The sequence below is a fragment of the Archocentrus centrarchus genome, chromosome 19, assembly GCF_007364275.1.
Source record: "Archocentrus centrarchus isolate MPI-CPG fArcCen1 chromosome 19, fArcCen1, whole genome shotgun sequence".
Taxonomy (NCBI): domain Eukaryota; kingdom Metazoa; phylum Chordata; class Actinopteri; order Cichliformes; family Cichlidae; genus Archocentrus; species Archocentrus centrarchus.
Window position 1 is genome coordinate 24,466,824 of NC_044364.1, and position 20,191 is coordinate 24,487,014.

Sequence of the window (20,191 nt, forward strand, 5' to 3'; positions counted from 1 at the left end):
AAGGAGCTCCATTTCATTTTCATGTTATGAAAAATATTTCCCTCGTGGTTGGCTAGAGCTCCCTGCAAAGCGACGGCAGAGCAATCTCTGAGTTTAAAACTCCGCTGCCTTGCTCGAAGGAAGGTGTCACGTGGGCAAATGTGGCCAACCAATTACAATTTCGGGTTTGTCGCAAACAGACTGAACCGTCCAATAGTATGTGCAGGAGATTTTTCTTTTCCTGATGATGTCAGCGCCTATCTGAGCACCTTTCTTGTGCCAGGAACTGAGTAGCAAAATAGAGAGAGAGAAGAAGGAAACCCGGTGGGACATCGAAACAACAGGAATATTTGGAATAAGCGCTTTATTGTTTAGTTATGACTCCAAAGACACTGCAGTGAGGTATTCCTATCGTGTTAGTTAGCTGATGTGCGACGAGCTGCTCCCGGATTCGATTACTGAAGTTTGGGCTGAAAAAGTTCACAGCGGTACGGGATCGGTTTTTAACGTTGCTACTGGGGCTGTCTTCTACCGCTGACACAGACCTGCAAAGACAGAAGACATGGTGTCCTGGATTATTTCGAGATGCGTCGTGTAAGTACAGAGAAAACTAAAGGAGAACTAAACAGCTCTTTTCTTGTTTTCTGAGGAAAAAATGAGGACAGCTGATGTTTATTAGCTTGCTTGGCTAACCTGTTGGCGTGCTTAAGGTAAATTAAGGATTAAGTTCTTTAAATTTCTATATTCGTTCGAAAACGACAACAACGTTGTTCACGTTAACAAAACTTAAATAGCTGTTCGATTTATGATATTTAGAGTTGTGAGGCCGCAAGCTATCTAGCCCTGTCTAAAGCTAATGCTAACGTGTTTGTGAATCATAGCCATCAAGGTTCCTGGTGAGTCAGCCCTAAAACAAAAGTAACTTTCCTAAAGTCGGTGAAATGGAATTTCACAAGCCTCTACATGTTCCTCTGTGGAGGAGTGTCAGGTACAGCTGTCATCGTGGTGATATAATTAGCCAGCCATACCCAGTTCAACCTAAGCACAACGTTGTCAGGACACAGGAAGAAGGGCGTTCTTATGAGTTTGAGTGAACTTGCTTGGTTACTGGATGTTTATTATATATTACTTGTGAATGAGTCGGATTCAATGTGTTGGTGATATCCGAGGTGTGTTTATTTGGTAAGAAAAATGGGAATTTAGGAGCCGACATTATACCATTCTCTGCTGTCTCTCTCTCCTCCGTCCTTTGCCTGCATACATTCACAGAACAGCCATGAAATAACTCGAGGTAATGGTGATTAGGACCACCTCTGGGGAAATAATAAATGTCAATCCTTTTTAACTAGTGAAGCCTTTTACAGTATAATGAACACAGTCTTTTAACAGACCTTTGTCACAGGTTGATACTGGTTCACCATGGGCAGTCAAGACTGGGCTCAAAGTACAGGAAGAAGGTGTGTCATTGGCCCTCATGACTTAGACCCATAATTGTGTCCATCCTGAGTCGTTCTCATTTGGGATTTTCACTCTGTTCATTTGAAATTATGTTTATAATATTTAAGGTTGGCACAGTGGTGCAGTGGTTTGTACTGTTGCCTCCCAGCAAGAAGGTCCAAGGTTTGAATCCACCTTGGCCAGGGCCTTTCTGTGTGTAGTTTGCATATTCTCCCCTGTTTGCATGGCTTTTCTCTGGGTACTTCTTTTTCCTCCCACAGTCCAAAGACCTGCAGTTAAAGGGGTTAGGTTAATTGGTGATTTTGAATTGCCCATAGGTGTGAATGTGAGTGTGAATTGTCTGTCTCTCTGTTAGCCCTGCGACAGGCTGGCGACCTGTACAGGGTGTACCCTACCTCACACTGACAGCTGGGATAGGCTCCAGCCTCCCTGCAACACTGAAAAGGATAAGCGGAAGAGATGGATGAATGGATATTTAAGGAAATTGTAAACTAAATTGTATAATAGTATATCAACCACATACACCCTTACAAATTGTAGCTAGAGTGGTAATTTGCATTATTGCTTGGACAGTAACATATCTGAATTTGAGAAAAAGCCTTTAAATCAGCATGCGGTTGTTTAATACTATCCACTGCATGCTTTTGCATCAGATGCTGATACACGACGCACTTCTACAAATCTCATCACCACGACTGGGCTTCAGCATGCAACAGCATAGAGGATAGCACTCACCACCACAGACTCATAGAAGATCCTGAGCATAGTCCGGCAGATGTTGAAGGACCTCAGGTGCCTCAAAAATTTGAGACAACTTTGGCCCTTCCTGTATAGTGCATCAGTGTTCTTAGCCCAGTCCAGTTTATTGTCAATGTGCACTCCCAGATATTTGTAGTCCTCTACAGTGTCCACACTGACTCCCCTGATGGACATGGGTCACCGGTGCCTTGTCCCTCCTCAGGTCCACCACTAGTTCCTTTGTCTTTGTCATGTTGAGCTCTAGATGGTTCAGCTTGCACCATGCGACAAAGTCCTTCACTGTCGCCCTGTACTCATCCTCATCACCCCTGGTGACACATCCAACTATTGCAGGGTCGTCAGAAAACTTCTGAAGATGGCAGGTCTCTGTGCAGTAGCTGAAGTCTGTGGTGCAGAGGGTGAAGAGAAAGGGAGAGAGGATAGCTACCTGTGGGGCTTCAGTGTTGCTAACTACTCTGTCAGACACACAGTGCTGCAGGCGTACATACTGTCGTCTGCCAGTCAGGTAGTCAACAGTCCAGGATAAAAGGGGGGTGTCTACCTGCATCACTATCAACTTGTCACCTAGAAGAGCAGGCCGAATGGTGTTGAATGCACTCGAGAAGTAAAAAAACATGACCCTCACAGTGCTGGCTGGCTTGTCCAAGTGAGCGTAGACTCAGGTAGATGATGGCATCCTCTACTCCCAGGCGGGGCTGATAGGTGAACTGGAGGGGGCCCAGAAATGGCTGGAATATGGGCCGGAGCTGATCCAGGATGAGCCTCTCCATAGTCTTCATTACGTCTGACGTCAGTGCCACTGGCCTGCAGTTCTTGGCATCAATGGGTCATCACTGCTTGCTACTTTAATTGTTCTTAGCCGCCCTAATAGTTGTCTTCAGTTCCCTCTGAATTGTTCTCACCTCCTCCCTGTCTCCAGTTCTGGAGGCCCTCTTCTTGTTGTTAAGTAGAGCTTTAATGTCCTTTGTTACTCACAGCTTGTTGTTTGGGTAGCATTTAACAATCCTGGTTGGGATAGTGGCATCCACACAAAAGTTAATGTAGTCTGTGATGTATTCTGCGAGCCCGTTGATGTCCTTTCCGTGTGGCTCACAGAGTGCCTGTCACCTCAAAGCAGTCCTGCAGTGCCTTCTAAGTCTCCTCAGACCATCTCTTCACTGTCCACGTGGTCACAGGCTGGCTCTTCACCATCAGCACATAGCAGGGGCTGAGGTTCATCAAGTTGTAGTCTGACCTCCCCAGACTGGGAAGGGGGGGGCAAACCCTGGAAGTGTAACAGTGGTGAAAGAAGAGTTAATAAGAGTTAATATTGTTCCGTTTTAAGGGTATTGATTCAGCATCAGATAATAGGGATTATATGAATAATATTAAAAAAAAAGGGGCCGCAGCTCCCCTTTTTTAGGCATTTCTTTTCCACTTCGGCACATCTTTCTTTCCAGCAACTTTTTCACTTGTCTGGTTGTGCAGCAGTGGAAAAGAAAAAATACAAAGTCTGATTTTCAACTCGAATCTAATTTTAGGCAGCAGCCCTGCAGTCTGCAAGTTTGTGTGCCAGAGTATTTGGGGTTTTATTGTGCCTCTCTCTGAGTCTCTGTGTGCAGCTCTTGCTCTTAGTTGCAGTCTTCTTTTAGTTTAGTAATGAAGACATTTTAGTTGTCTGATTCAGAGCTGCACAACCAAGAAAACACTAATAGTCGTCCAAAGAATGTGGACCTCTGTTTTCTCAAAAAAAGGAAGCAGCAGTTATTAAAAGCCATGTAAACGCTGTCATACAGGGTGGTTTCATGCATGCTCAATTCTACAGGTATAACAAGATTGCACAAGGATGTATGAATCACTGGCCTGTGGTTATGGATTGCAACAAAATGACAGGTGTTCATGATACTTGAGTAAATAACAACTGAGAAATACTTGGTTGGTGAAAAGCTCAGGTAATGTTTTCATGGCTATAAAATGGTAAGCTTTTTAAACTGCGCTTTAATAAACACAACTATTTGTATTCACGTCTGTAGAATAATATGTTCATATACTTCTCTTTTTTCTCGTTTTGAGATTAGTGTGGCCACTCCACTCATTCACATTAATTTCAAAGTGTGTATAGGTGCAAGCATGGACTACAGATGGACATTTCAATCAAAACTACTATTCAGTATTAAATGGGAAAAATTAAACTGTTCCCTGAAGATAACCTAACATCCCACACTGTTGCACACAGCTATGTCAGAATTGTTTTACCTCATTTTGGGAATTGGAGTTACACACAGAACCTTTTGATGGCTGTAGTCAAGCTGCCTTGGCATGGATCTCCTTTTTGTTCACTACCATCTAATATTACAGTGGTTTACCCTTCCAATGCCTGCTAGTTAGCATAGACAGTATAAAAAGATGGCTGTAGCGACTGTAACGTCGCCCACTGGTTTTGGAATCTGCATTTTGAAGCTTCAACCTTTTATTTGGTATTTTTTTTTACTGCATTTGTTAAGCGTGTAGTGCTGAGCTACCAGCTAATGCTTACTATCTTGTTAGCCAGCTGCATTTATAAACTGCACAGTTTTTTCTTGGATGGTCTGTACCTTAATATTAAGACATAATTTTAGCCAGATAACAGATAATAGATCATAAGAACCCAGTGTGACATGGGTGTCACAGTTTCTTTGTTCTGGAAAAGTTCTTGAATAAGTTTATAATTAAAAACAGAATTTTTGAAATTCTGAATAAAATTTTCTTCAAGGACTCTTATGGTTTAATGACTTAAAGTAGTGGAGGTGAGGCTTAGCAGGCATGAATGGACCCCAACAGTCTCATTCAGGACACCCATCTATTAAAGCAAAATGTAATAGTGATCTCCTAATAATGACAATATTGAACTAATGCAAAACAAGCTGTTACGACCCGTCTAGGGGCCCGGAGCGCAACATGACTGAGAACACCATTCGCCCCCCAAGACCCAAGCAGCCACACAACAACCGTCTATGCAAATATATATACACAAAGCTTTATTGGTTCACAGACAGATACACAGAGCGATTCACATCAGGGTGAGCCCAGGCCAAAACAATAAACAAAACAGGAACTAAAAACTACCGTGATCCGGCGTCTAACCTAAACCAAAAAGAAACAAAACAAATGACACTTGCTTACCTCCCTACCTATAACAACACAGGAGAAAACTGAAGAAACAAACTGGCGGCTCACCCCTACCCACTCTGGAACAGAACATATGTTTAGTATGGTGGCTGGTTGAACGCTTGGGGACACAAATGATGCTCTCGGGTCCGCGTGGTCCCTCCAGCCTCCTAAGTAGGGCGTGTCCCTCTATCGCAGCCAACCGTCAGCAGGCGGGAGCACACCGCACCAATCGAACCCGAGCACCTGCACAGACAAATTAGCATATAACAGACACACCCACACACAATACCCTTACAGACGTAACAAAGCTAAAAAGTCAAAACTATCAGTGAGCACTCTGACCATCAATGAGCCCTAAGATTATTGTTAGTACAACTCTGTACGACTATCACACATACCCTGCAGTGGCACAAACATACATAGTGTTTAGCATTATGGTTACGAATACAGTCAGTAGTAGTGTCTTAATTTTTGCTTTGGATGATGGTCTTGGTAAAGTTTGATGCTTTATTGTTTGCATTGTTCTCAAGACTGTAAGCTGCAGTGATAAGTGGTCAAAAAGACAGTGTTGGGTAGTATTATTTAGTTATCATATGGCAGCAAAAATACCTTGAAAAATTGTCATATAATTTTAAGCCTATACTATCTATCCATTTCAGCTTGTATCCAAATAGTGGATGCAGAAGTGGTTTTGATGATCTGTCTTGTTGTCAGAGTATACCTGCTTGTGGTTTTTGACCAACTGGACTTTGATAGCAATGTCACTGTTGTCAGAAGCTCTAAACAATGACAGTTTTAATAACCAGAATTGTCCTTTTGAAAGAAAGTTATAATGGCTGTTTAAGAGGTATTTTGTTGACCTCTGTATTTTCGGGGAGATTATATACCCAGTATGGAAATCCACTGAGTTAGAGTCCTGACTCTTGAATGATTTAAGTCTAAGTCATTTTTAATTCATTGATTTTTTTTTTTTTTTTCCTTTCCCCTACCCCATGAGCACTGACTCTGGGGATGTACAGACCTGGATGGTAACCAGTCCCATTTGTGCTGCAGCAGTTCTCTCAACAAATCTATCACTGTGCTTTTTAGGGGAAAAGTCATGTAATCAAAATCTTATTCCTAAGGCTCAAACCAGATGGTGAGAGCTCAACTGATGGATTTCTGTGGGTCTCCCATCCCTCCTCCCTCCTCCCTGTGTCCTGTTTCTTTCTTTTTTTTCTAAATACCGCTCTTGTTCTGTGTTTCTCTGTTCTTTCCTCCATCTGGTTGTTGGTAGTGTACGATGTCAGGAAGCCAGGGAAACTGACCTGCAGCCCAGAGTGAAGGCCCATCAAAAAAACACTATTTTCTCAGCTGCATTTAGAGAGAGGAAGGGGTGGGGGTGAGTGTTGAAATGAGATGAGGGGGAATGAGGAGGAATATAAAGGAAATGGATAGATGGCAGTTTTAGCATGAGGAAGGAGCCTTGCCTTGCACATTTCAGTGCACATTTAACTTGTTTTGTGTGTTTGTGGAGAAACTTTCTCTTCTGATCCTCATTGGCAGGGGTGCACAGTGACCTGTAAAACCATTCCTGCTTTGGGGGTTGTTTCATTGTTTCCCCTCTAGTGCACCTGTTGTTAATTTCATTAACATAAAAGCAGCTGAAACCGATTAACAACCCCCTCGGCTTCTTAACTGACTAGATAAGTATCCCAGAAGTTTAATTCACTTGATGCTATACTCTGATTAAAAAGCGTTCATTTAAGTTTATTGAGCAGTGTAACATGTTTGCCGTTCTGTATGAAATAGCTCAGGTGACTCCTGCTGACACACATCCACTTTGGAGGTTTGGTTTTCCTGCCTGTGATTGTCCTATTATCCCGGAGGAACCTTACACACCCACATCCACTTTCCTGAATAACATACTGCTCCTTAAGGTGGATAGTGTCCACTACCAAGATGGTTATTCATGTACTTGTTACAAAATAAATGTCTTTCTCATCATATGAACCTGAAAACCAAGTCCTACGTGGCAGCATATATGAGAGATTAAACACTTGCTTGTTGTCATTTTTGAGCATGGCTATTTATTTCCTTCACACCAAGCCCAACTATCTGTTTGTGTGTGTATGTGTGTGTGTTTGAGAGAGCGAGAGTCTGTGGCTCTCACTGCAGTCAAAGCAAATTGGTAGCAAATGAAACACAAATATCTACTATTACCGCAGTACCAACAGTCACCCTTCATTAGCATGAGTAAGACCTGCTAGCCAAACACAGGCTTACAGTGTTGGAGAATAGTGTTAGTGTTTCACTATCCTGCACAGCTATAGTGCAGGACCGTAGAACCATTCAGAGAGACCAGAGCAGCATCCTTGCAGCCTCTTGTTTCTGTGTGCCTGGATAGCTCAGGGTCTAAGTCGTCATCTTGGCAGCTCTCTTCTCTGCTATAAACACACCCACACACCACCAGAAGAGAGGAATGGGATTCAGTTACAAAGTTTTTTTTTTTTTTTTTTGGAGCCAGTGGCTCAGCTGTATGCTTCTCTACTTTTTTATATGAGGAAGCACAGAACGCAGCTGAAGCAGTGTAGACATGACGAGCAAGTCTGAAGCCTTGTTTGCCTTGCCGTTTCTATAGCAACAGTAGGATTATAAACTGCTGTGGTTGTTAGTGGCTCTGGTCAGAGGGAGTGTGTCTGTATACAAGACTATATACATCAAGTCTGTGTGTTTGGAGATTTTTATAAGGCAAAAACTGACTTTAAAGGCTCCCATGTTCCCTTACAAGCTTTATTTGACTTTGAAAGCTGTTCATTCATGTAGTTGTAGTATGTAATTATCAGATTATGTGATTTTTTTTTTTTTTTTTTTACATGGTCAGTGTGTAGATTCTGTGATTAGAAGTCTTAAGTGTTGGTGAAACAAGAGCTTTGCTGACCTCTCAGTTCCTCATGTAGTGTATTCAGTGTTGTGAACGTCAGCTCCTGTGTTCATGTGTTCGGCTACTACTGGGAGAAGGGGCTGTATGCCTGACTACAGCGGTGGTGTATGAAGTTGTGTGCCAACTGGAAGAGTTGAAGATGGCTTGGTATTGATGCTGTTGCCAGATAATTGTATTTAGTATTTTCATGGGTGTCTGTATCAAGTTTGAAATTTTAGTATTGTGACAACTCTACTCCGATGTTCAATTATTTGTGGTCACTGGGCCTACACTTAGTTAGGCTCTCTCTGCTTTCCATCTCTGACAGTTAAGATAGAGTTTGTCAATAATTTCTATTCAGTGCCAGACCTTTCTGACACACAACAAGCACGCTTTGGATCTTGATATTGTTATGTCATTGATGCTATGCGATATGCTAGCTGACAAATATATCACATTGGTGTAACTGTGGAGTGTGTAAATGCAAACAGTAATAGCTCTTGAAGGTATGTAGCTCATAGGGGAGCTCCCCAGTGAGGCACTTACCCTCAGGAAATCCCCAGGACTCTTTAGAGATATTCTGGTAATGTCTCCTAACACAAACATAAGGTGATGGGCTCATCATCACTTCTTTAAAGGTCTATAGTATTGTGGCTTTTTGTATTGGTCTGGGGATGCCTTTGGAAGATGGGGACCTGGCCTGAGACCACTCACAGTCAGGTTCAGTCTTCAAAGCTGTTGAGATGACAAAAAAATAGCAATAAGATGGAGTCAGCCTATCATCAGTCTGTTTTCGGTTTGTGATTGAATGGGGGGTAATTTGCCAATTATGTACTGTTTGTGATAATACGACGGTTAACCATGATAATCAGCAAAAATTGCAACTCTGATGCCGTCTGCATGTACAGAAATTCAAATTGAACAGGACTTCACATTGACTGCTTACATTTAGAGTCCAGCCAGAACCTTATAGATTTGAAACGCATTCAGAAATTTCTCCACAAATATTGACATAATGACATAGGTGCTCGACATCTTTGCTTTTATATATTAAGTTCAATTCAACTTCATTTATATAGCACCAAATCACAACAGTCATTTCAAGGAGCTTTATGTTGTAAACAACATACAATATATATACAATAAAGAAAAAACCCCATCAATCAGATGACTAACTATGGTGACAGTGAGAAGGAAAACTCCCTTTTAACAGGAAAAAAACTCCAGTAGAACCAGGCTCAGGGAGGGGCTGCTATGTGTCACAACCAGTTGGGGGTAAGGGGAGAGAAACAGGACAAAAGACACACTGTGGAAGAGAACCAGAGATTAATAATAACTAATGATTAAATGCAGTGTGGTGTATAAACAGAATGAAAAGAGGTGAATGAAAAATAGATACTCAGTGCATCATTGGAAGCCCCCAGCAGCCTAGGACTATTTAGCATAACTAAGAGAGGGTTCAGGGTCATTTGATCCAGCCCTAACTATGAGCTTTATTGAAAAGTCTAATCTTAAAAGTCAATAGGGTGTCTGTCTCCTGAATTCAAACTGGGAGCTGGTTCCACTGAAGTGGGGCCTGAAAGCCTAATGCTGTGGTTCCCATTCTACTTTTAAATACCATAGGAACCACAAGTAAGCCAGGAATCTGAGAACAAAATGCTGCATTGGCGTGATTTGGTACTATGAGGTACTTAGAATAATGTGGGCCTGATTATTCAAGACCTTGTATGTGATGAGAAGGATTTAAAATTCAATTCTGGAAGCCAGTGTCGAGAAGCCAGTATGGGAGAAATATGCTCTTTAGTCCCTGTTAGTACTCTCAGTGCAGCATTTTGGATTAATAAAGGCTTTTCAGGGAGCTTTTAGGACAACCTGATAATAATGAATTGCAATACTCCATCCTAGAAGTAATAAATGCATAAACTAGTTTTTCAGCATTACTCTGAGTCAGGATGTTTCTAATTTTAGAAATGCAAATGCAAACAAGCAGTCCTACATATTTGTTTAATATGTATATTGAAGGACATATCGTGGTCAAAAATAAGCCCAAGATTTCTCACAGTCTTACTGGAGGCCAACGTAATGCCATCCAGAGTAAGTATCTGGTTAGACATAATGTTACTGAGATTTGTAGGGCCGAGTACAACAACAGGGTCCAATAGCCAGCGGTTAATCGTCTGGCACTGTGCTGATGTGAGATAGTGTTGCGCTGGGCTGAGAATTTTACCAGTTTGCTATTGCCACAGTTAGCACTCGGGCGCGGCTATTAACGCTAGCAAGCAGCCGTCCAGGGGAAACCCCCCTCAAGATGATCAGTTAGCTGTTTTACAACTACTCTAAAGAATTTTTGAAATAAAAGGAAGGTTGGAGAATTAATTGTAAGCTGGGTCAAGTGTTGGCATTTTAAGTAATAGTTTAATTACTGCCACCTTAAAGGTCTGCCCATTAATATATCCTCCATCAGCACTATTTGTTTCACACAGTGAAAAATCTGCAGTAAATCTATGGAAGTTAAAATATGCAGATGAACTGTTAATAAGACAAAAATATTTCTTATCCGATTACTCAATTAATTGATGGAATAATGGATAGAATACTCGATTACTAAAATAATCAATAGTTGCAGCCCTGAATTAACTAGTTGGTTGCCACAGCTACTTGAAGTTGACCATGGAATACGAAAAAAATGTAATACCATCACCTGGAGGGTTGCCATGCTATTTTAACTCTAGTGTGACTGAGCCATTAAGCCAAGTTGCTGTATTCTTGAGTGTACTTTCACTTTACACTTCTCTTGCAATAAATGTGGCAGCTCATCTGTGATCTTGCTACACATATATAGGAACTGTGCCATTAGACAGTGCCGCCCTCTCTAGTCAGAACCAAAAATACTAGACAATTAAGCAAATTATCAATATTTATCACTTCTGCATTTGTTAAGCCAATGACAAAGGTGTAATCAACCATGCAACCAAAATTAAATATTGAAAATATTTTTTTTAAAAACAGCAGTTTTTTTGAATTTTTTCAAAAAAGTTTTTTTAATGAAATAACTTTTTAAAATTGTTTTAAAAAAGATGGAATTAAATTGGAAGGAATTTGGTTGATTATGTTAGGAGAATATCCCAATCTGTGCATTCCTTGTCAAAGCTATATTGAAGAACATTAGATTAACAGTCACTGTAGACTTATAGGCAAGCACACAAGGGAACTTAGACTTATTAGTGAGCTGTTAGGACGGCAGATGGGAGCAGGGAGGGAGATAGTTGGTTTGGCACCAGTCACTAGTAATAGGAGATTATCTGTAAATCCAAGCTTACTTCAATGAAAGTCCAGGTTTTTCATGTTGAGCTTGAGCTCTCCATCCATGTGGCTTTTCATAAAATCCATCATCCCCTACTCAGCTAATCATTCTTAGGAATTTAAACAAGAAATCAATAGAATGCATTTATTGAAACTATCTTGTGTAATGAAGATATAGCTAGGCTCTCAAACTACTGCACTTCATTTTTAAGTCTAGCTGTGTTTATTTATTTATTTTTTACAAAAACAAAGCAAGGAAAAGTTGGTGGTGATTTTTATACTGTTTTCAATAAATGTGATATGCAATGCATGATGGCTATTTTTTAAATACTACACTTTACCCTTTTCTGTGTGCAGTACGTTGAGCTCTACAGTCCAGTGAGTCCATCTTCAACTTGTGTAAAAGCTAAATGATACTAAAGCAATTGTGCTACAACAGATGTAGTTTAACCACACTGATTTGTTCCCATCTTTCAGTAACTGTAATCAGTGTTGCCTATAGTGTGTACACTCATGAGTATTATTGATGGCAGCTGACAAACATCTTACCAAATAAGAAGCTGTGTGTACTTATGTGTATGAAGTCAGTGTGTATTCTTGCTGAATAACTCCACATCTAGCTCCTTCATAGTGGAGAGCTCTGCAGAGAACACATTGTGCAGTTGACGGGGCAATCACAGCGTGAGGGGGAGGTGCACAAGAAAGAGACAGCGGAGGGAAGGAGTGTCCCACTTTAAATTGATGTAGTCATTTATCTTGCATTCTGAATCGAACACACACACACACACACACACACACACACACACACACACACACACACACACACACACACACACACACACACACACTGTGCACTTGTGAAAGCAGAAAGAGAGAAAAAAACAGACATGGATAACAGCTGGTAAACTCAGTTGTGCATTATTGAATCTAACACTATTTTTTTCTAGCATTCTTCAGGTAGTGTGCTAATCCAGTGTTTGTCCAATTAGTTTTGAGCTTCTGAAAATAGAAGACTATGTATAATTGTAATTCGTAAACAGTTATTGCAGTATTTTTAGTTAAATCCCTTGAATTAAGGCTGAACATCTGCACTTTAAGCACATCTTGACTGTTTGATTGAAATTAAACAGTGGTGTTGAACAATTACAAGAAAATACATGCAAAATAAAAACTGGTGTGTGAGGGAAGCTAGGAGCCCAAATGTTCTAATATTTACATTTAGATAAATTTTGACTACAGATCCCAGTAGAAAAAACACTACATGTTTCTATCCAGTTTCAGTTTACAGAAAGGGGCTATGCAGTTAGCAGGACTAAACTGACAAAACCACACCAAAAACTCAAGGTTTCTATGGTGAACAGACACCACATCCCCAAAACACTCAGTTTCAAGCAGAGAAAATCTTATTTATACACAGCTAGTCCTGGGTGCAAAAGAACAAAGAGTGTAGCACTTTGGAGTAGTGTTGAAATCTGCACTGGAACCAAAGCCCATGTTAGCCTCAAATGCTGCTGCATTACATTACATTACAGTCATGTGTTCCAGTTGTTTTCAGACTCTGGGTCAGGAGGACCCAACCCTCCATTATAGTGGCATATAAATAAGTCCCCACATTGTTCAGATGCAAAAGATGATGGCCTTTGACAGTAAATTACAATTTTGTATGTTAGCCTTAGTTTGCATATACAGTCATGGCCAAAGGGTTTGAGATTACCAAAAAAAGCATTGGTTTTCACAAAGTTTTTAGATCTTTTTGTCAGATGATTCTATGGTATACTGAAGTATAGTGACAAGCATACGTTTCAAAGGCTCTTATTGACAATTACATTAAGTTTATGAAAAGAGTCAATAATTGCAGTGTTGGCCCTTCCTTTTCAAGACCTTTGCAATTCGCCCTGGCATGCTGTCAATCGACTTCTTGGCCAAATCCTGACTGATAGCAAACCATTCTTACATAGTGCTTGATGAGTCGATTATATGGTTGATTTAAGTGTAATCTTACTAGCAGCAATACCCATGCCTGTGAAGCTCTTTTTATGCAAAGCAGTGATGACTGCATGTGTTTCCTTGGAGGTAACCATGGTAAAAAGAGGAAGACCAATGATTTCATGAACCACCCTCCTTTTAAAGCATCCAGTCTGCTATTTGAACTCAATCAGAACTAGAAAAAAAGCATTTCTTGCTGAAAATGCAATGTGAATGCTGAAAGCTGAAAGATTTGAGCTGTAGTGCCTAGAAATGCTTAAAACACCTGAATCTTAATTTGCTGAAAGAGCTTAAGCAGCTGAAAGAGAAAACATTTGAAAAGTATACCTAAATTGAACTTGATTTGCTCAAATTGATGTTTTTTTGTTTTTTTTAAAGAAAAGGTAAACAGAAAAACTTGGAGAACATCAAATGTAGAACTGAAATAAATGCAGTACAGGGGAAACAGAGTTGAAACAAGCCCACCACTCTAAAAACCTTCCATAGAAATTCATTGAAATTTCAGAAAAGTTAAAAAAATAACCTGTCACTGTTTGAAAAACCGTGATTAACAAACCGAGATTACCTGAATAGTTCAAGGTCTTGAGACCCATTTAAAGTTGGAATTTTTTCTCTAGCTCAAAGTACGCTGAACTAACTCTCAAATAGGGAGGGTTTGAAGAGGATTTCAAACATTCTCCATTCATTTCAAATGGTAAAATAGAAATTAATAAAAAGCAAAATACTTTTAAAATTATAAAAGTTAGAAAAAAGAAAAGTAGCAGCATACTTCTCCAGAAAAATCTGAACGTTTTAATACCAGAATGGTTTCTGTAGCACAAAGCATTGCAGAAGGAATTAAAGACTGAAAACTGCAGAGAAGGATAACAATAATGTGAATCTTAACAGCATTTACACTAACTAATGATGAGTGATCTCTAGCCTTGTCCCCGTCAACATTCTCACCTGTGTTAACAAGAGTATCACTGAAGTGATGTCAGCAGGTACTTTTGTAACAGGACTGAAATAAAGTGGAAATGTTTTTTTGGGGGAGTTGGTTCAGATTCATGGGAAAGAGTGAGTTTGCAGTTATTTTCATTTCATCTGATCACTCTTCATAACATTCTGGAGTATATGCAAATTGCCATAATAAAAACTGAAGCAGCAAACTTTGTGAAAACCACTATTTGTGTCATTCTCATGCCTGTAGAGTTATATACTTATCTACCACTTTGGTTTGAGTGTAAAATCACCCTAACAAGTGTGAGATGGAAGTAAATCTGGTGGCATTGCAGGCTTTCAGCAGCGCATGTATTGGTAAAAACAAGGCGTTTTCAAAAAGATTTCTTCTTGTAAATGTGAAACACGGTGTGTATAAAGTTGTAGCACTGGTTGTGCATACAGTATCTACTGTACCATATAAACAGTGAAAAGGCCCATCTTCAGTGGCCTGCATATGGCTATTGAACATATACTCAAAGATGTGAATTTGTTTGATTAAAAGGAAAGCATTTTCTCAAGAATATCAGTGGTGTTACACTGCAGAGAACTTTGCAGCAGTATTTTGCATGTCCAGGATTGTCAGTCTTAGTAAATTTGTATTTACATTTGTATTTAAAATTTGTATTTACAAATTTACTAAAACAAATACTAATAAATTTGTATTTGTGTTTATTTAATTTGTGACATAAATTGAAATGATGAGCTTAATGTTTTGTGTTCTGTCTCTGTGCAGGCTGCTGTTTGGGACTCTGTATCCTGCATACTACTCTTACAAAGCTGTCAAGACTAAAAATGTCAAGGAATATGTAAGTTCATAAACATTATTCCTGATTTACTTTCCTTTTTTTCCTTGACCTGATCTCTCTCTCTCTCTCTCTCGCTCACTCACTCTCTCACACACACACACACACACACACACACACACACACACACACACACACACACACACACACACACACACACACACACACACACACACACACACGCGTGCGGTTTTGCTACAATAATAGACACTTATTAATTTCTTCTCCTAGAAAAATGTAAATATATTGGCCCTAAATAGTGTTTGTTTCATCTTGATATCTTAGACATTCTTCTGTGTGTCACCTATTACTCGTTTAGGGGTCAAGCTACCTCTGTTTGTAGACATAGACTTGCTTTCCAAAATCCTTGGATTAGCAGAATGTTAAACATGTCTTAGAAGTGATTAACTATTTGAAGCATGGTTTGAATGAGACCATATACATGCATATAGATGCAAGGCCCTGGAGGTGTTTTGGCTATGGAGCTGGGTGATGTAACTAATGCCAATGAAAGTGAAATTCCAGTCCACCGAGTTAGCAACATGTTCACATACAGCTGTAACACACCCGCTCCCAGGCTGAGGCGCAATAATCTGACTGCTTCGAGCCACCTTTCACCATTTTTCTCCTTCACTTTATCCACATTGTCTGCTTTTGTTGGTAGATCTCTGCCTTTACGGGCTTGTATCATCTGTTCTTTGCAGAGATTTATAAAGGAATAGCTGGAAATGAAGATCATTAGATATCACTGCAGTATTGAAAGACCTTTTACAAGCCTCAATGCTTGTAAAAGCTTAAAACACTGCAATCCCAGCTTTTATCCCTGGATTGTGCAATTCCAGATCACTGATGATCTGGAATTGCACAATCCAGTGCTTGTGAAACATTTTAACTCATATGTATACAGTAGTTGCTCATAAAACGGCGTGCTACAGCTGAAACCACTATCATGATATTAATATAAATATTCTTTCCATTAATTGTGCATCACAGTGCAGTAAAAGTTTTGTCTTTAGAGCACTGAGAAATCATTATTTGAATATGCCAATGCAATAGCACAGAGGGACACTATTGATTATTCAAACTCTAATGTGAAGAAATGTAAAAGTTGCAGCTGCATCCATTCACCACAGTTTGTTTTATACACTGGATAATCTGTAGGAAAGCTACAGAAGTTAAAATAACATGCAGACGAACTGTTCTGGGATTATTTATTTTTGCATTTAAGGAAACGTTTTCTTTAAAAATATGATTTTTCATATGGCATGTAAATATAATGAAAGTGTTTATTTTTTGACAGATGTTGTATGGAGTTAAACTATTAAGAAATTTGCACTTTGAAAAATGGAAACCACTGAGCAGTACATTTTAAATGACCTGTGTTTTTTCTCTTTAAAATATTTAAATTGTGCAGCTTTGTTATATTATATATTGTTTTATTATATTATTTTTTATCCAATTACTTGATTAATCAACAGAATAATCAATAGAATAGTCGATTAATAAGATAATAGATAACTGCAGCCCTACTAACTATAATGGACTTTTCTTTGGCTACCTTTGGGATTTCTCTTATGCCTATTATTGTATTAATGGCATGTATTTAAGTGTTGTGGTCTTTCAAAATAAAATAAAGTAAAATCAGACTACTGTTTAAATTAGTGATTGTAGATTGAATCTCCCCACAGGATGAACCAGCCATTTTTTTTTTTAAGCCAGCATTTCCTTATCATCTCACTAAAACTATTAAATACATATTGTTTCAATATATGCACTTTCAAGCTGACACGTGAAAGATTTCTTGTGTGCAATCATTTTAATACAGCATCTATTCAACAGCTGAAACAATCTCATTGCTGCTTAAGTGTGTCTTTAGCTGCAGCACACCCTGTCAGAGGTTACTTCAGTTCATGACAAAGTTGGCTCTTGAAATTCATTCCAGAGGCCCAGCCTTTTCCTTTTTGTTCACTGTATGAAAATGTGCACATTACAGTGCCTGGGTATATGCTGACAGATATTTACCCACCTTATCCAGTAAAAGTAAAAACAATCTTCAGTGATTAAATCAGCCTCTACTTCTTCCATAGTGTAATTCCACCCTCCTCACTTCCCTTCATTAATCAGACTGGATACCATTCACTTCAAAATAGCAATATTGTCCATTGTCCCTGATTCCTTCATAGCCTCTTCACTGTTGCTACACAGCTCAAAAAAGTAAAGGAACACTTTTTAATCAGAGTATAGCATAATTAAACTTCTAGGATTGATCTAGTCAGTTAAGTTGCAGAGGAGGTTGTTAATAAGTTTCAGCTGCTTCAGTCTTAATGAAATTAACAGACACACTAAAGGGGCAACAATAAGGCAACCCCAAAAACAGGAATTTTTTTTTTTAAGATTGTCTTTATTAGATTTTATAACAAAGTACAGAAAACCAGAAGACATCAGGTTCAAAGAGATAACAAATCTAAAAGTAGGCAGTCAGCTGTAGCAAAAACCTTTACCCATCCCCACCCTTGGCACCTGTCCTCACCAGAATACTAGAGAAAACTGCCACAGGAGCGATATACTCCCGAACATCCGAGTATATTCAAAAAAGAGAAGAAAGAAACAGAAGAAAGAAAAAAATAAAATAGTTTTTTCTCTATTAGATATGTAAACTGCCTCCTATTAAAGTGTTTAAAGTGATACTAAGTGATGCTCAGTCCATTGTAATTTTGCAATTTCTGCCTTGAAAATACAACAAAAAAGTGTTTCCAAGTCTTATCGAAAGTTGATGCCTTACCCATCTGAGTTAGCCTAATCTTTTCCAATTTAATTCAATAAAACCCTTCCTTCATCCAAGCCGTATGGGTAGGAGGTTTGGGAGATTCCCACTTCAGTAAATTTAGCCTCCTGGCCAGCAGAGTTATGAAGGCTATTAGATTTCTTTTTATAGGAGAAAGACTGCCAAACACTGAAGAAGGCTACTAAGGCATTAAGGGCAATACCCTGGCCAGTCACTTTAGACAGAGTTTTGAAAATTTCTGTCCATAAAGAGTTTAAGAAAGGGCAGCTCCAGAACATGTGAGTATACTTTGCTGTAGCTTGCTGTCATCAATCACATAAGGGAGACACAGTATCAAACATTTTCGCTAAACGGGCCTTGGTATAATAGGCTCTGTGTAAAATCTGACATTGCATAAAACTATGTGTGGTACAGATTTAGGATCTGTGAACCCTCATTAGGATCTCCTCCCAGACCCTCCCAGAGATCATCTCTCCCAGATCTGCCTCCCAAATTGTTTTTAGTGTGATAGAAGGGCTATAGCAGAGTTTATAGATCATGTATAAATGGAGGAGGTTGCCCCCCTTAGTGAACAGACAGGTTTCAGAAATATTTCATAGTCTGTGGGTATTTCTGGTTACACCATAGATATTTGGGTGAGATCGCAAGGCACTAGATAAAGGCTCCATTGCAGTAGCAAATAATAAATGACTCAGTGGGCAACCTTGCCTAGTGGAGCGATATAAAGGAAAATACTTTGAGTTGATGCTGTTTGATCTCATACTAGTATATGTAGATGCATATAATAATCTTACCCATGAGATGAAATTTTTCTCAAATCCAAATTTCCTCAAAACAAATAAAAATAATCCCACTCTATCAAATGCCTATTGATGGACTTGAGCTTCTTCTTGACCAATGCAGAGCCTGGTCATGGTCCTTAAACTTGTGGGTCCGGCCATTAGACGTGGTGATGTGCAGGATGGCAGGGTACCGGAGGCCACATGTGCGAAGCTCTTTCTTCACACACAAAAGCTGCTCTCTGCTTGGCCACAGATGGTGAAAAGTCCAGAAAGATATGGATTCTTTTGCAGTTGGATGGCAGGAGGAAGCCTGGGCCTGTTGTAAGATGGTGTTTTTAAACATGAAAAAGCATAAAGTTAATTATCATTGGCCGTGGAGATTCCCCTTCCTTAGATTTTGCTCGTAGTATGTGGTGGGCCCTGTCAGCCATGGGCCTCTGATCCAAACCCAGCAGATCTTTCAAAAGTTCAGCCACATATGCTGTGGGTCATGAACCTTCAGCACTCTCAGGCAGCCCCACTAAGTGGATTTTATTGCACCTCGAATGTGCTTCCAAGTCTTCATATTTCTGAATGTCTGCCATAGCAGATGGCTTAGCGTCATTAGCCTGTAAGTTAGCTTGCTGGTCGCTGTGATCAGTAGCCAAGTGCTCCAAGTCACCAACAATATCCTTTTGTTGGGCAACTTTATATTCCAGTGGTTTAATAATAGTTGCAATTTCCTTCTTGACAGTCTTTGATATTACTGATTCAAACTTAGTGAAAATCTCAGACCTTAGGTTGTCCGTCATTGTTCCCAACAAGTTCAACAACTTGTTGAACTTGTTGGGTGCCTCTCCCTTAGAGAGAGGGTGAGGAGTGCTGCCATTCCGGAGGGGTTCAAAGTAGAACCGCTGCTCCTCCACATTGAAAGGAGCCAGTTGAGGTGGTTCTGGCATCTGACTAGGATGCCTCCTGGGCGCCTCCTGGGTGAGGTGTTCTGGGCATGTCCTACTGGGAGGAGGCCCTGGGGCAGACCCAGGACACGCTGGAGAGATTATATCTCTCGACTGGCCTGGGAATGCCTTGGGGTCCCCTGGATGAGCTGGAGAGGCCTGGGCTTCTCTGCTTAGGCTGCTGCCCCTGCAACCCAGCCCTGGATAAGTGTAAGAAGATGGATGGATGGACAATTTGATAATTAAGTGATAAGCTGAATAATTTCAGTGTTTCTGGCATTTAATTAGGATGCATGGATAGATGGATGGATAATCAGGTACTTGGGTATAATTTGCTCAAATTTCTTTAAAATATATCAAAGTCACTTAGAAATAACATTAAAGTGGTC

At 39.8% G+C, this 20,191-nt stretch overlaps 1 protein-coding gene across 2 annotated transcripts in view; it reads left to right on the forward strand.

Moving 5' to 3' along the window:
• The first annotated feature begins 241 nt into the window (after positions 1 to 241).
• Positions 242 to 20,191, forward strand: part of reep3b (receptor accessory protein 3b) — a 41,932-nt gene continuing 21,982 nt past the window's right edge. The window contains exons 1-2 of one of the 2 annotated variants that reach the window (XM_030755305.1): positions 242 to 573; positions 15,231 to 15,303. In XM_030755305.1, coding sequence (XP_030611165.1) covers positions 542 to 573; positions 15,231 to 15,303 — 105 coding nt within the window. In that variant the 5' untranslated portion in view covers positions 242 to 541. Of the gene's footprint in view, positions 574 to 15,192; positions 15,304 to 20,191 lie in introns of those variants that run through there. The other variant, XM_030755304.1, reaches the window with a different exon arrangement.